Source organism: Atractosteus spatula, chromosome 7, assembly GCF_055471065.1.
Source record: "Atractosteus spatula isolate fAtrSpa1 chromosome 7, fAtrSpa1.hap1, whole genome shotgun sequence".
Taxonomy (NCBI): Eukaryota; Metazoa; Chordata; class Actinopteri; order Semionotiformes; family Lepisosteidae; genus Atractosteus; species Atractosteus spatula.
In genome coordinates this window covers 48,974,041-48,991,694 of record NC_142712.1, presented here as the reverse complement: position 1 = coordinate 48,991,694, position 17,654 = coordinate 48,974,041, and the positions used below count along the sequence as shown (strand labels likewise).

Below are 17,654 nucleotides of genomic sequence, written 5' to 3'. Positions count from 1 at the left end.
TTAAAGTTAGTAACTGCCAAAGTGAGTTGAACATCTATATCTGACGAGACTAGTTCATTCAAAGCAAACTGCATATCACAATGGGTGACTGTACATCCTTTAGAAAATGGCAGAAAATTGGTTTAGCTCAAGGGGCATAACCCTTAATACTTGTGTGAATCTAATAAATGAATCTACCTGCTCCTTCAGAGCAACACCACAACACCAGTGTGAATCAGCACACATGCCACTTGGTGACACAAAGTTCTGACGTGCTCACTGGTCAGGGAAGTGGACACAATGTGGGCCTGGAGGGTCAAGGGTCATGCTGCCCTCATTCCCAGAACCACCCTTTCAGAACCTGGTGATCCTTAGGATAACCCACCTGGGCGTCTGACCAGCAGATCTCCCAAGTTCTTCTGACCCAGATCACTGATTAATGCCTCATCTTCCTGAAGAACCTGCCCCCCTGCCCCCCCCCCCGGCGGTGTGGCCCAGGTGCACATAAGGAAGTGATACTCACATGAGGGGTGCAGGTAATGTCTGCAGGAGGACAGCTGGGGCTGCGGCTGGGGCTGGGCCACCATTCCAGAACCATAGCTGTCCACGGAGACCGGCTGGCTGGGCCCGGCCGCCGCCTGAGAGCCGTACACCGCAGGCCGAGAGGAGGATCCGGGGCAGCAGGGGTCAAAGGCCGAGGTCCCGTGGAAGCTGCTGCCGCCGTGACTCCTCACCCCACTGCTGCTCAAGTCCACAGGCAGGGTCTGCTGAAAGGCACCAGTTCCACAGCTCATCACCAACGGGGCAGGAACGCTCACCCGCAGCAAAGTACAGCAGATACAGTTCATCGTTTCAATTCATTACTTATTAATCTGTGTCATTCCACAGCTACAGTACAAGGCAAACGTGGAAGTCCGTGCAATAAAATAATGCAATTCTTTGTGCTGGGTAGCATTAATAGACAGCAAAAGAAAACAGAAGTGAAAAACCATGCATATGATAAACCATAGGTCTGTTTTCCTGCGTATGTTAAGGTGTAACTTAATGAAATAATTTGCCTGTTTCATCTCCCTAGGTCATATCTGAAGAGAGAACCTGTTATGACTGGGCCTGACCTGCAGAAAGAGGATAAAAGGAGTCATCTTGTTGAACTCCCGCCAGCGAAATGAAAACTCCTGCAGAAATGATGCTCAGGGGTTGTTAAAAGCCAGAGTTCTAAGGCTTGCCAATGAACCCTATATGGCCAAGTGCTAAGGGCTCTTTTAAAGAACATTTTTAAAATCAAAATCTATAAATTCAGATACCATCAGCGCCAGAGACAGAAGTTTAACATGAAAGCGAGCCAGCGCGCATTACAGGGCTACAGATCGCCAGGCTGCCTTTCATCTCTGGAGTGACTGAATCTTTCAGCTTCAAGACAACAATATACAAAACGTCATGGATTTTATATATGAAACAGTGTAACAATAGAGCTCATCATCAGATCCCTCTCTAAAGCAGGCTGAGATGAAAATAATAAATAATCAAAGAATGAGAGAAAATACTGTCGTACCAGTGGAGGGTTTTTTTTACATTCAAGGAGAAATCTGTCCTGTTTTAAACAGGTCTGAACACTTTGATGTATTATACATACTATATAACCCATTCTGGCAATATGGCTCACAACTGTATGTGCATCTGTAATGGCTGAGGGCATTTGCAGCTTGTGGCTACTTTATCAAAGTGTGGAACGTCTTCAAATGTATTCAACACATAACCACTTCCTTTCTATGCTAAAAATTTGACACATTTTGGAATGCATATCCATAAATGAATTATTAAAGCAGTCTTGAAGCAGTGCATTTAAATAAAGGAGGAAAAGAGCCCCCAAACCTAACTTCCAGACACCATCCCCCTCTTTGCCTACATTCATTACATTTTAAAAAGCCTTATTGATCCGGGAGCAAAGTTTCATCGTAAACAATAAAATTCAGCAGCTTCAGCAATTAGCAGAATCTGAATTATTCATATACGTATCTTGAATTGTTAATCTCATAACAGGCTCTGTCTGGCTTACAGAGAACCTTCCAGCAGTTTTCTTTAGAACAGTTTTGTTGAAATATAAATTATTTGTCAACTGAGGCAAATTATTTTTTTTCAACGAATTAATGGTGCAGTTTTTTTAGACTTGAAATGGGCCACTGTATATCTCACGTGGTATTCTATAAAAAAAGCAATGATGGCAAATATTTTTGGATGAAGATTAAAATATTCACTGCATATGATTTTTATCTTTTGGCATTCGTGAGCAGAGTGACATTATAAGACATGCAGCTTCATTAATAAACAATGTGCACCTGCACAGGCTTGTAGTCATGCACTCTGCAAATTCTTTTAATGCACCAAAAACTGGAAGAAAACTCTGTAAAGACTGTGGCAGGAACAACACTATTAGACCTGATTTCCTAATGAATGTAATTGCTCATCATAAATAATTTACATATTCATCTGAATGACTTTGTGCTTTATTTTTGCTATATCAGTCGTTTGCTTGACTGACATAGAAATGACAGAATTCTGCATTAAAGGGAGAAAACTGTACTGACTTGCCTTACACAGCACGATCAGTAAATTCAGTAATGAACACTTTGAGGATCTGGATTTACTTGAGAGGTATAAATGCTCCTTCGTCACAGCAGGACGGCAATCAAAACTAAACTTGGCTGACATATTTCTGAAAATGAATGTTCCACCAAGATCTTGTGCTGCTGTTCCCTATAACTGGAATGTAGTCAATATGCAGCATGAGAAAACAAGTCATTATTTATTTATCTGAAGATGCACATGAATGGAAGATCAAGGTGCATGCACAGTGGTTTCATAAGAGCTCTCGCTTCATGCAATGCTACAGAAAAAAAGATCCACAAAGACCTCTATGTAGGGCAAAGGTCATAAATCTCAACATGCCCTCAGAAGCTTGATTTCCAATCAGAACCCAAGATACAAAAATGAACTCTTGAATTCCAGGTTTCTCTGATACACGTAAACCCCAGATCTCCAGGTTAAATCATTTCTTTTCAAAGCTTCTGTCAAACTGCACATCTACAAACAGCTCCCATATTCTGAATTCTCTTTCATGAATACTTCCCCCTTTGCCAGTGGTACACACGAAAAGGAGATCCTTACACTAACAGCCTGAACTTGAAATACATCACTATGATCTGAACCCCTCCTACCAGAACCAAACTGGAATTCACAACACAAACTGATTTGTAAATCAGTCCAAAACACCCATGTAAAGTCACACCTTCAGGTTCCTTAAGGTACTATGCAGTGACAGACAAAACAGGCGGCTTTGCCTAAAAATGATTTTACTCATTTAAGCCTACAAATGAGAGGTGGCCATCCGGTCAATCCACCCTAATTTGGTAGAAGCTTATTGATCCAAGGATCTCATCCAGCTGTTTCTTAAAAAAAACTTGCTTACAAGGTTCTACAATTCAGATATGCATAGTAACCGAAGCATGCCTGATAACTGTAAATTACCAACACTATTTTTTTCCTAAATCTGGGCAACTTCTTAACTCCTTCTGACCTTGTCCACCAGCTCAACTGGCTACTGCTTGTGCTGAGCTCACAACCACCACTGATGCCCTGCTGGCAGTGGGGGATCACCCGTGGTCTTATGAGCTATGGCCACCAGGAAAAAGAGGGCAGAGAGCAGATAATGCCTACCTGGTCATGGTACTGGCTGCCTGAGGCATTAACAGCCCCACAGGGCGCGGGCATGGCGGTGGGCCTCTCCAGGGGGCAGCTGGACTCCGGGAAAGGCAGGGGGGGCGGGGGCGCGTGGTGATGGTGGTGGTGGTGGTGCTGGAAGTGGTGTGAGTGGCCGTGCTGCGGGGCTGGCTGGGACTGGGCCTGCATGCAGCTGGAGTGGCTGTGGCTCAGTGGGAGGTGCCCCTGTGAGGGTCCACTACAAGGAGAGTGCTGAGGGCAGCAAGATGGCAGCCTGGGCATCGCCGGTCCTGCACCCTCCCCTGCCAGGGTGGATGAGCCTCTTCTAGTGTCATCTTAGACAAACAGAGACAAAGATGTTACACACCAATTACATTCCACAAGAAATGTTTAATAAAAGAAACAAACCAATGTTCTCTATACCATGGATTAAAAACAGAGCTTGGATGCACTGTATAATTATGCAGACCTCAAATTCAGTGAACCATATCTAGAGACATGCAAGTACAGGTATGATCACTCTCCCAGGGAGCGTGAAGCATGCAGTTTCAGCGGTACAGAAAGAGGAAACGCGGGAGAAGGGCATGGTGGTGTCCTGATCCTGTTCCTACCCAGCGCGCCCCAGTGTGCCCCGTGAGCTCAGGGGCCTTCCTTACCCCCTGCCGCTGGGCCAGCTGTGCTGCTGTGTGCAGGCCCTCCCAGCATGGTCTCGGACGCAGAGGCATGGCTGCTGGTGGAGGGGCCAGGGGCAGCATTGTCCAGGGGCTGCTCTGAGGTAGAGGCATTATTGGAAGAGGAGCTGACAGGCTGGGGGTGCCCGCTGTCAGACGTTGTTGGCACTACTGTGAGATCTGTGAAAAAGCAGGACAAAAAAAACTGTTTTTGATACAGGATTTTGACCAACCCCCACTACAGTCACTATTATTATAGCTGTTGAATGTTCAGCAGACACCCTTATCCAGAGCGACCTATGCTGGTAAACAGGTTTGTCCGTTCAGCACTTTCTTCTGTGATGGCTTCCACTGCCTTGAAAACAGGCAACACATCTCATTAGCTTTCTAGTAAAGCATCTGGTTTTCTTAATATTCAAAATGAATACCCCTCCTCAAAGAAATGCCAATACAGCACTTGTTATAATTAGACGGCCATACTCTCGTATTTTCAATTGAGGAGGTAATAAAAATTAAACTATTTAGAACCCTAAATGTGCGTTTTCCCCATTTCTTTACCCTAGAAAGCCCAGACTACACTCAATAGAGCATGTAGCTTTGAAGGTAAAACACTGAAGGTAAAAGGTAAAACAAGCTACACTACAGCAGCAAACAGGTTATGATGTGCTTATAGCCAGCAGCGTTAAAGACATGGATTGAAAGGGGAGACGCTTGGATTTTTGCCTTACAGACTTTTCAATAGTCCTGAATGTCACTTTGTTCGGGTTTAATGAATTGGACTAGTGTTCAATCTAAAAAATATCATTATTGTGTTAATTTACTGACGGGAAATTGCATTGTAAATTTAAAAAATAATAATAGAAACCATACTCATTCTGGACAAGAAACCCATCAATGCTGTATTTTCTCTGACTGAAGTTTTAACATCCAAACAGTTGCTAGAGGGGAAGTCTGGTTATTATGTGGTTTTATAAGAGATGATGGATTAATCTACCATCTCACTTTTACTCATGCTTGTGCACATTGCATTTTTATGTAAATAGCTGTATCTGTACAATGCTAATTGATTTAATTGAATTTCTAAAACAAAAAAATAACGACAGCGACAAAACCTAATTCGCACATACTAAAGCTAATCCTACTGAAAAACTGAAAAAAAAACTGAGTTATGACAAATTAGTTTATTTAATGTGACATCTAACGTTTTTAATCCCACGCTGCGTAATATGAGAATCTGACAAGTCATTTACTCATTTAGATCAGACTAGAGGGATTTTATATACGCACATACGAAAAATAAATTACAATTCCGTTTGCCAGTCGGGGTTATTTTACTGCTGGAATAGAAATCCAATTCTGTTTCACAGTGGGAACTATTCGCTACATGTTTCACTCTGGGATTCAGTTTCTATTACAAGTCCTTCTTGCCCTATATTTTGTGATAGGTGTATACGAGACAGAGAAGAGATTTCCATTGTGAAAATGAATCTCGGAAGGCAGAAAGGAGGAATATACTTAACTGCAATGAACTATTGCTGGAACCCTCGCCCTCCCCTGGTCTTTTCGAATTTGCCAGATCTGTAATAACTGGGGATCTGGCAGCCTATACATAACGGAGCAGTCATGTGTCCATTTTGATTCACAATCATTAAGGACACAACCAGTGGGCCCTGTCATTGAAACAGATGCTAATGCTTCCCTACCTCAATGTTGCTCAGTTTCAGGAACAAAACAGCCCTTCATTTTGTCCAAAAAGGCTAGCAACACCTACTTGCAAATAAGCTTCAATACTGTACACAAGCAGTTAATCGGGAGAGGGTCTTTTAATTCAATCACGGCAAGCTGTACTGACAACTGTAATCAGCTGCTCATGAGGAAAGTCAGAGGAAGGACGGATCCTAGCAGGTTCTCTGAATGGGGGCTTGAGAAGACATTGTCTGCTTACTGTCCAACAAGCTCTGCGATGAAAATGTGATCATGCTGAAGTTTTGCTCCACGGCTTGAAGGTCATCTTCATTAAGCTGAAGCCCAGTGACCGTTTTTTTTTCCTGAAGGTGGCCTGTTTCTCCCTTCAACCTGATTTGCCATTCATTACGTTAAGTTGCAAAAATAGCGGTACAGAAGGAGCAGCAGAAGCTGCCTCCCCTGCCCGCAATGGCCTGTTTCTGGTACCCCCCCCCACCCCCTTTCTGAAGGGTCACAGGCAGAGCGGCGGTGGGGGGGCTTACCGTCTTCGTCCTTCGTCAGGTCCACCACCTCGGCGGCGCTCTGCCTCAGCGGCTGGATGACGGTGGACAGGCGGTGGCGGTTGCGCTGGTCCTGTGCGCGGCTTTGCGAGCTGCAGACGGGGCCCCAGTGCGAGCGCGAGTGGCCCCCAGCCGAGCGAGACCTGGGAAGGCAAACCGCATGCCGCGTGAGTCCGGGCAACGCTCGGCTCCGATCGCCAACCTCGGGGTCCGGACAACGCCCTTCCGTCAGATTTTAGTATTGCAGCAGGAAAATGAAAAACGTCTTGAATTTTTCTTCCCTCTAGCAACATTTGGGGAACTCCCCTGTTCTTAAATATTTAACATCTCCTTAAAATACCAGACATACGTTCAAAAAATGAAGTTTTAGTGAAGTTTTAGCCCAAGGCATTCTCCACTATGCACCCAAGAGTCCGGGATGAATAAACCACAGAATAAACTCGATAATTAAACATTGCTACAGAAGTTTAAATGACATAGCTGCCATGAGGTTTTTGTTGCAGGTACCCTCTTTTTAAGCCATGTAGAGAACAGGCTTTCCTGAAAAAAATTCCATCCTTTATCAAGCCTCCTTAATGGCATATTGGAAGAGTGTCTCCTGAGCTGAGAGAAGGGTTGGGACTCTGAAGCTAAGAGAGAGATTATGAGGAGAGACCACAAAGACAGGGGAGATATGCTGGTGAATAAACGTGCCTGCGAGGTGGAAAGGGAGAATGGTAATTAAAAGATAATTTAAGAATTGGCAGACATCCATTGAAAGGAACTGGAGAGAAAAGTTAACTCCACACAACTCTGGCATGACTCCCCTTGCCCAGAGTTCAGATTCCCAGAGACAGGTTAACTCTTTTGTCACACCAACAACAGCAGCACAAAAAACAACTCTGAAGTCCTGAAAACTTCAGGAAACGTCATTTTATCACGTAACTGCCGAAAGGCCCGCAAAAGCTAACTTTTGCAGCCTAGATTTGGAACAGATGGTTTAAGGTAAACACTATTTTCCACATCCAATTTGCTCCTTGGTTAAATGATTAAAAAGAGAAGCCTGCTCACCCTGGAACAGACCAGTGTTTTGGACCATGCTTATGTCATGAATGCAGGGAGTGTGATGAGATCATCCTAGTTTGTATTCCTGAAGTGTGCAATACTGATGTCACATCCTAGTAATTTTGCTTGCAATGTCTAAGACTACAGACAGTGTTAAACAGCATTTTCTGATTACTCTGTCATAACATTTCAAGATTGTTTATGTATTTTTTAAATCACTTTAAACCTCTTGTATACCATCACTATTTACTCATTCATTTCCTTTCTGGCATGTTACGTAAACACCAAAAAATAACAAGTGATTGGTTTTGGAAAATAAAGTTAGGCAAGTTTCTGTTGGCTTATATGGCTTGAAAATCAACAGCCACACCTGCCATAGACAGCTAAGCTTGAAAGCTCACAAGTAAAGGCCTGGGGGGTAGAAACAATAAGAAATTTAAAAAAAAACTGTTTCAGAAAGCAGTTTGAAGCAGTTTGAGTTTACGAAGCAGTTTGAAGTCAGATGTAGCTGTACTGGTTGTGCTGCACAGCCTCCAAAACAGTCTGTGGAATGGAGGCAGGCCTGAGCTGAGAGCAGAGCAGTGTACGGTGAGGGCTCTGGGCCAGGGATGGTGGGTGAGCGCACGTCACATCGCAGCACGAAGCTCCACATCGTCCAGCCAAACTCATGGGATGGGTAAGGGGTACAGTCTTCAAACCTGCTGGTCTATCCGGACAGACAAAGGCAGAAGAGCTCATTCTGTCTCTCGTGTTTAACTCAGGGGACGGCGGCCTCGTTGTGTGCCTGTATTTAGATTTGATCTGTGGATTTAAACACATCTGAAGTACAACTGTTTTCCTCCTCCTAGTCACGCTGTGTGTGTTGTTTATATCTGATCTGTGGATCTAAACACACCTGAAGCAGAGTGGTCTTTGTTCTCTCAATCGTGCTGTGCATGTTGTGTTTGTATCTGATTATCTGTGGATTTAAACAACCGGGGTAGAACTGTCTGGCTTCTCCTAGTCACGCTGTGTGTGCTGTGTTTATATTGGATTATTTGTGGATTTAAATGCACCTGAAGTAGAGCTGTCCTGCTTCTCCGAGTCGTGCGGTGTGTGTGTGTTTTTCCCCCCCGTCTCACCTCTGGGATGAATGCTGTGAGAAGGAGGAGGCTCCCCAGTACTGTTCGTCAGATAGCGAGGCCTGCGGAGGGAATTAACCCCGGCCTCCCAGCGCGCGGCTCTAACCTCTTAACCGCAGATTGCATCATTAAGGCATCATAACAAAATGATTAACTGCGAGGGGGAAGGAGGGGCGGAGAGGGAGAAATCCTGCGAGGCCAGCGAGAGCTATCGTATTCACTCCTATTGTTTCTTCTCTTTAACAATTACTGGAGTGAAAGACTGTTCTATCCCCTCCACACAAGGGAGAAGGGTTATTGATACCATACGTTATCATCTGCTGGAAATCATACGAATGACGACATCAAAGGGAAAAAATAATGAAAGGCCTACATGGTTTAAAGCTTCCGCTTTTTTTAAATGGTCTCTTACTGTTAAATCATGCACAATACTCTAGATTAAACCTATGAAGTGTCATTACCTTCCCTGTGACAGCTGAATCACTTGGGTTATCACGCATTCATACAGTTTTCATGCTGTGATACAGGACACAACGCATTAATCTACCTTCCGACTGATGTTTGCTGACTTTCCCTTTAATCAGCCCGCCTCCTCTTTTCCTTTTTTGCAAACCTTCAGAGCCCTGAGTTGCTGCCCTAACTCCACCAGGTTGCTACCCTGCGCTCAACACTCTGCCCCTCTCTGGGGCCGGTGCATGGCCAGTGGGAGTTTGGAATGTTATGAAGTCGTGCCCTCGGCTCCACACACGCACAAACACACACACGCCTGGTTCCAGTCGGCTCTGCTGCGGATGCCGTGATGAAGTAGAGCCAAGATTCTGTATCCAGCATCGGCCCTGCAGGGAATGCCTACACTGCATTCACATCAGTTAATGTGCCCCGGTGGGCTACGTGCTCCCCTTGCTCGAGAAGCATGGGGCTGCTCATTAATTGGTTCATGTTTGGTTCCCAGAGCAATGCGGCGGCCCCACCTGGGGAATTCCTAATTGCTAAGAAGCAGATGTGGGATTATTTTGGAATACCTGTTTACGACGAGTCTTTAGGAAGGGAAGTGGAGAGTGATAAACATAAGCAGGCAGCTGGAATTTGGCGAGCAGTCGTATCTACACAACAAATTTCGCCCAGCGGTCTCAAAGGATAAGGCTTGGCAACAGCTGGGCTTTACCATCCTGTGTTTACGGACTTGTGGTGCACAGGGGGATACACAAAAGGGACTGGCAGGAGCCCCACTGTGTTGCTACTACAAGCGAAACAGGTCCTAGGATTTTACACATGCCCTGGTATACAGGTGTCAAGTATGCTTTTTGTAAAAAAAAAAAGTGAGCTTTTTAACTGCTGCAAGCAACTACATGTTATTACCACACACAACTGCATCTGTGCAGCTCCACGTTAGATTTTAAATGGTTTCTGATGCACAATCTCACTTCAGTGCTGAAATTGGCAGCTAAAAAAAATAAACAATAGGCTGGTTAAAGGCCCTTACAGCACTGGGGTCCTGGGTTCAATCCCGCACCTGGAGTGCTTCCATGGGTTTCCTCCGGGTGCTCCAGTTTCCTCCCGCTGCCCAAAGACATGCTGGTAGGTTAACTGGCTTCTGGAAAAACTGGGCCCGGTGTGAGAGCATGTGTGTCTGCATACATGCCTTGCGATCAACTGGTATCCCTGTTGTACCCCATCTTATGCCCGTTGCTTGCCAGGATAGGCTCCGGCTCATCCACAACCCCCAACAGGGTGAAGTGGTTAGAAAATGGATGGATGGATGGTTGGATAGGTTGATTAAGGGCTTCTCATATGGGAAATGATGTTAAACTATAAGGCAATCCCATAAATACCCCACTCAAATACAAGTACACCACTCAACTAAAATTAAAAAAAGGTCTCCCACACTAAGGAATATTACAGTTCAGAAAAGCATCCATAATTCACTGGGAGAAATTTCCCACCAACACTTTTAAGCCCCCCATGAATAATGGCTTATTCTAATGGATCTTGTTGAAATAGCTAGGACTACCTTCAGCAATTTACTACCTCAAATAAACTGTTCCAGGGAAACAAATACATTTTATTTAGAATTAAATTCATCGGTATGCCAAATTGTTGAGAATTGTTCCATTAACACAACTGAATAAGTGGCCCTTAAAACTATTTATCCTCATCAGGATCTTTTTTCCTGCAAGCTAACAGGAAAATGTTACATAACGTGAACGCTGTTAAATGCCATTCTACAGCACTATGAGGCAAATGATAACTTACACATTATGTGTTTATTATCCATAAACTTGGGGTTTAAAAATCACTCATCACAAATGTAGCAAAGCAGACGAGAGCCGTCCTTGATCTCTTCAATTTAGATGTCTTTCCTTTCAATACCTTTGCTAACAGAGAGCAGCAATCCGTCTACGGGGGAGGGTTTGTGCATTGTCTCATAAGGACAAAGTTTACGAAGACCCATCACACACACCACTTTTCACCCTCAGGCCTCCCTGATTTGTAAACAAAGGTTCTTTCAGCAGACAACTTCAATGATCATTTCCTGACCTTTGAACCCGCCAACGTCCTGAAAGGGTCAGAACAACCTGGCAGGCATTCACAATGGGTCAGGGTACCTTGTGTGATCCTCAGATACCACTGGACCCTCCTGCTCCTCTTTCCATGCTTTAAAAGCATACACTGCATCCATTTCCAGGAAGTGCTAACTTTGAGAGGAGCTTAACTGAAAAACTTAAAACACAACGAGCTTTAAACAACCGAGGAGTTCATGCAACTTGAGTCGACAGGTCTCACAGGTCTGAATCTGTCACCAGCTTCCTTTTAAAACGGGATGCTCAGGTTGTTCTTCACTCTGGTTTAAGAAAGTCAAGATACTGACCTGACATCATCCTTGGTAAAGAGGATTTAATCTGGACAATGTTCATTAACTCATTAAAAAAAACATATGCTACAGCTGAAGACGATGATGCTAACGGGTTAGGATGATAAGATACCTCCTATATAAACTTAATTTTGGAAAACTGGGAAGAATGTAGTCAAATCTGCAAAATGTGCAAATGTCAAAAGAAAGTCTCCAAAAGAGTGAGAGAGCACAGGTCACGTTGATGCAGGGGATACCCAGAGAGATCCTGACTTGCTAGCAGATTCATAAGTGAGGCTCAGAGCCAGGAGGACGAGATTCTGTAGCCAAGATGGAGAAAGATCAGTTGGCAGGGCAGAAAGACAGAAACAGCACAGCTAAAAACAACCCAGGCACTTGCATCTCAACACCACACTTCATAGCCCCCACCCCAGCCAGAAACTCTGACAAGGATGGGGGAGGCAGGGACTTGATGTGCTGTCTGGTTCCTCTTGAATGTCCAGAAGGAAAAAGGCCCTACCCACATTGTAACCTCGGTCAGTCACATTCCAGTAGCACAGAGTCTCTGGTTAGTATCCCTAGAACCACTAAACCCCACCTCAGACCCCACTCTCAGCATTCCACACACATTACCAGGGCTTTGATGAGTCAGGAAATCAAGGAAAGAACACACTCGCCACCCCTTACTTCATGTGACTCCTGCAAAATGGTTTTACAGCCTGTAGGTCTTTTTTTCTCTTGGCTTTGTATTCTGCAGTGAACTGGGATACTGGTGGAGAGGGAAGCTGTAAATGAGCGTCAAGGGCTGTGCAAGTTAAAACCAAGTCAAGTCCCCCTCTTCTGCCAGCTGTATGCGGCTTCACTGAATTTTAAGATCTATTAAGAAGGCTCACTCATTTACAGGTTCTGCCCTGTACTGGAATCGTAAAACATTATGGGGAAGAAAGACAAATATGTGGCATTTGTCTTCTTTTCTGTGGATTGAGGGTTTTTATCAAGGTTCTGGTGTCTGAAGCAAATGTTAACAGGATCGAAAAGCGAGTCAGCCAGCTCTTACTAGCTTTCATTTATTTTATTTACAAGACACAGCAACCCTAGTCTTAAGATTGTGAACAATTTTAACCGTCTCCACGACTACCAAAATCTGTTTTTCAACATGGAGGAACACATTTCCTGTAAAGTTACTCCTGTTCAGCCTCAAACAGCTACTGGTGACCAGCCACTGAGTCAGGGAATAAAAAAAAAACTATTGGAAGTCAAAAGGCTCAATCTAATATAAATAAGAGCAACCCACTGCTTGATTGTTTTGATCCAGATTCTCACAGACCTCACACAATTTGAGCAGATTTCTCAACCGAACTTTCACAGCTAAACAGATGTAAAAAATATAGCATCAGAATGACACCAATTAATATTTTATACGTGTGGGGCAGGGTTGTCACACTCAACCTCTGGAGGGCCTGGAATCTTTTGTTTTTTTGTCTGACCTCAGCAGTAAACTAAACAATTCACCTAATTAAATTTATAATAGAAGTATTAAGTTGTTAATTAATCAGACCAGCTATGTAGCCTGTGTCTGTGCATGTGTGCTAACCTGACTCTTCAAGGTACACAGGCTTGTGGTGGTATTACACCACTACCACATAGGACATGTGACTGTCATGAATATCGGTATCATAAAAAATAAAAATATATTACAGACGCAGGGGTCCTCTATTGTGGTTTGCAAGCTTAAATTTTAATGAAACGTGAATGCCCTTCATGAATCAGGGGCGCTATCAAATGACAGGCCCCTGTGCTCAGGCCTGTGAAAAGAACAGATGCTGCCTGATCGCAGCTCCCCTTCGTTTGTGAAAAACGAGTGGAAAAAAAAAAGGCTCTCAAGCAGATGTACAGGGATATGGATTCACAGTGGGGGGCAGGAAAAGTAACCTATTACCGATTCCATTACCGGTAATTTTCGCCTCAAAACCAGGCTGGTTGGAGAGGAAGACGCACATGACAAACAGAAAGCAATTAATCTGGGCTGACAAAGTGACATTGCTTGCAGGCCAGCTTGTCAGCCCAGCTATTTCTGGAACCACTGAGCAGGATAATGGAATCAAGCCGTTGGAAATGATTTTAAGTACCATGCACCAAAGCACCTCAATAACAATTAAAGGGAGGAGAAGAGCGAGCCGAGTGGAATGCTACCGGATAGTACAGTCACACTGCCACACAGCCCCACACCTAGCGCCCGCTCTGTTGAGCCGCCTTTCTGCACCTCCCCTGAGCAGCAGGGCTGGGAGTTAATACAGCGGACTCTTGGCTCCGGCCGCCAATCCGGCAATCTCAGTAACCTTTATAACCTTTCATTACATCACACCCATCCAAACCCCAGAAGAACACGCAGAAGGAAGAACCACGTGGCCTCTTGTTCTGATGTCTTCTACACTTGATGACCAATGAAAGTCTTATATAAATAAATACACAACAGGCTTGGTCGTAAGGGGAAAAAAATCAACGCATCATATCGAAAAAATAATTTGAACAAATTAATATGAATATACAGAATTTGGAAAACTGGTACTTATTCTCATGCGTCAGGAATTGACGTTGCTTGGAGGACTTCGACAAAGCAAAAAGGTGAGAATGTCGATTGTATTGTATCACCTGGATTTAATGTCCCCAATGTCATTTCTCAAAATCAAATAAAGGGACTTTTGAAAGATCTTAGGTTCATACCAGCAAGGGAAACGCTGTGACCCAAGGGCATCTCCAGAAGATGAATCGGCCTTGTGGGATGGTAATTTTTCCAGGGGCGGGGGGTTGGTAAGCTCAGTCTCCCCATTACTAGATGAGGCTTGCCCTCAGAGCACACAGCTATAGCAACAGCTGTGACCGTCTTAGAAGTGCCTGAAGAATGCATTCACAATCCAGTCCTGCCTATTTAAATTGCATGTCAGACTGAATCAACAATACCACAAAAAACAGGATTTACAACACCCCTTTCTGAAAGCTTTGATAACAAAGGTTAATTCATATCAGCCCTGATAATTAGTTCATTGAAACATTTTGGATCAAGGACCTGAGAGATTCCCTTTCTCTGCAGGATTACCCACATGCCTGCCGTGGATGTGGTATAGCCATTCTAACGTCCTAACGTTAGTAATAGGCTACTGAGATCTACCATGGTGGTTGGGAGACACAGCAGTGTCCCACAGCACAAGGAAGAGTTGCTGGGACACATCCATCTCCGTAGCATTCCTGAACAATGTATAGGAATGCTTGGCTCAGGCTACTACAACCCTGGGCTGAGATGGTAAGAGGTCCTGACAGGATCAGTCTTTTTCCTGGCTGGGTAGCCTGATATCTTCAAAGGCTGGCAGAGTAACACCGTAATAAAGAAGCATGAAGGCAAAAAAGTTTCCTGTTTGATGTTACCATGGATTGAGCTGAAAATATAAATGCCACAACAAGCAACTACACACAAAAAAAGGTGTGGTACTAAACAAGGAGAAATTATGAAAAGATTAATGTCTGAATGACTAAATAAAAACTTGTCAAAACCCATGGTGAATAACGTCCACATATTTAGCGCATTTGATGATTTTGTTTAGTGTCAGATCTTCAGCGTGTCCCTGATTTTGACATCATGGTGGGCTTCCTTGATGAATGGGGGGGGCAGGTTATGAGCACATAGGCACGGGGAAAAGCATGACACCCCATCACCTCACCCTCAACTCACCTGCAGCTGTCCCCCACGGTCACGATCTCCACCTCGCTGTCCGTGGAGGTGACGTTGATCTCCTCGCTGGCGGGGACTGGCGGGGCGGGGGTGGCCTCGATGACCACCACATCCTCGTCCAGGGCTCCTGCAGGAAGACGCAAATAAAAACACAGATCAGGGGAGTGGAAAGAGTTGTCTCACGGATTCAGCACATTGAATTGTTCTGGACGGTGGGGGGGAGGTCTGAAAGTTGGAACAATCTCTAAGGAACCTCCCAAATCAAACTAGATAAGGCTTTTATTAAATACTAATGTGAACAGGCAGAAGTGCAGGTCAACAAATGCACTACGACTCTGTCAGAACAGACTAACCAAAGCAAATCTTAGCACTGCGTAAGAATGCCGATTTTATACGTTACTCAATCTTGGGGTGAAATATTTGTTACTTCTTCTTGAAGACATGCTGGATTGTCTTGGAGTTTACATAAGCCCTCAGCCTGAGAATTGAGGCAGTGGGTATTTCCTTCCAAGTCCGAGTCCAGATTAGAGAGCCCAAATGACTCTCAAGACATTCTAGGGAGCCTACTCTGCAAAACATCATGAAGCACCTGACTTTGAAGTCAGGTCTAACATTGCACCCTCTTGCTCGAGGAAGGGGAGGCATGCTTGGGACAGGTTTTTCTCTTATGTTAAAGCATGCTCAAACCGTCTTTGAAGCTTACAGAAAAAAAAAAAGTTTGACATTTTCTCTGCCTTCATCTGCTGCCGCTCTATAATTATCATCAAGCTTTCAGACCCGAGCCGCTGAACGAGCCTTGCTCCCCGCAAAGAACATGCGCTGTTGCTTTTACGAGTTATTTTTACACCTTCTCCCACGTGGCACCGAGCGTTCGAGGCCGAGCGAGTCTGCAGCTCCCTTCTCCAGTGCTGACTTGCAGTGGCTTGGGGAGCTCTCTCCCATCACGGCTAATACCACCCCCTAAAAACGCACAGGCCGCTTCCAGCTAGCCATCAAACAAGCCCCTCGCTCTGCCTGCTACTGCCCCCCTCCTTCTCCCACTCCAATTTCACCACGGAGAACGTGACCTAATTCTCTCCTCCTCTCCAACACATCGGATTACAAGGAGAAAATAATGTAACTCTGGGCCCAAGGATGATTGGATACACGTTTAACCTGGATTTCTTTCCGCAGAGGTCATCAAGCTTTTCGCTTTTTCTTCTTTTGCTGCTCGAACGACAGCGTACTCCAGAATAGTTTACAACAGGAGCTAGTGATCCTGGGATGATTTCCACAGACACCAGCAAGCAATCGGATCATGCACAACACAGTTTCCATCAAAACCGTTTTACTGTTCTCAGACAAAAGGCACAACTGTTTACCTAATGTACATGACAAACCATATGGTTTCCTTTTAATTCTAAGTAAAAAATATTCCTCTTCTCTAATTTATGCAAATCATTCAAAATATTAGCTTGGAATAAGGTGTACGAAACTGGTATTCTTTTAGTTTCAGTCTTTGGATTGTACAATCACTAATATACCACCAAAAAAATCCAATAACAAAAATCCACTTAAATCTGCAATCATCGTTTTTACTCACGTCAAAACAGGAACCTCGCAGTTTAACTATGCCAATGCATCATATATGGTCATCCCTCAGAAAAACACATGGATGAACACACAATCAACAGCAGCACAAATGGTGTCCATGGGGGGCTCCTGAGTGACTGAAGTGGTAAAGGCATTCAACTCAAGTACCATGCAGGACCCGAGCAGAGTGAAACTGAGCAGTGATCACGACTTTGCCATTTAATGAAGGGCTAGTTCTATGCATGCGGGTTTGAGGCAGGCTCATGTCATGAGCCAGCTGCGACTGGGATTCTGCAAGCAGCGGAGTGCAACAGGCAGAGCTCGACCCAATAAGTACCGTTAAGTGGGAGAACAGGCGAGTTGTGCTGTTTCTGAAGGTTGCGCCTCTCCTCTCGAGGGAGCTGGACCAGGTCTGCAGCTGCAAGCCAAGACAAGCATGCAATATGCTATTCCAAATTGGGTGAGTTTAACAAAAAATATTGAAAAAAGTGGTTTCCTTGAAAATAAAACAGCCCTCTTCTCTCCAGGCTTTCAGAACTTTCACTCAGAAACACTTATATTAAGGAAGAAGACTTTCCAATATATCAGCAATACTACACCAGGGAGACAGTGTAATTGGAGCCTCGGTTTATTCTCTTCCCGCACATCCACTAATTCGATAAAATGCCCGTACCATCTTTTCATTTGTGTACAACCTAAAGTCCCTCCTCCCTCAGCCCCACAGCT

The 17,654-nt window shown here is 44.4% G+C and overlaps 1 protein-coding gene across 4 annotated transcripts in view; it reads right to left on the bottom strand.

Moving 5' to 3' along the window:
• The window catches only part of rnf111 (ring finger protein 111), a 46,994-nt gene that overhangs the window by 8,534 nt on the left and 20,806 nt on the right, over window positions 1–17,654 (bottom strand). For 2 of the 4 annotated variants that reach the window (XM_088921638.1, XM_088921637.1), the window contains exons 3-7: window positions 15,357–15,483; window positions 6,596–6,756; window positions 4,353–4,547; window positions 3,694–4,031; window positions 503–746 (exon numbers count right to left, since the gene is read on the bottom strand). In XM_088921638.1, coding sequence (XP_088777764.1) covers window positions 503–746; window positions 3,694–4,031; window positions 4,353–4,547; window positions 6,596–6,756; window positions 15,357–15,483 — 1,065 coding nt within the window. The remainder of the gene's footprint in view (window positions 1–502; window positions 747–3,693; window positions 4,032–4,352; window positions 4,548–6,595; window positions 6,757–15,356; window positions 15,484–17,654) is intronic. The other 2 variants (XM_088921639.1, XM_088921640.1) reach the window with 1 other exon arrangement.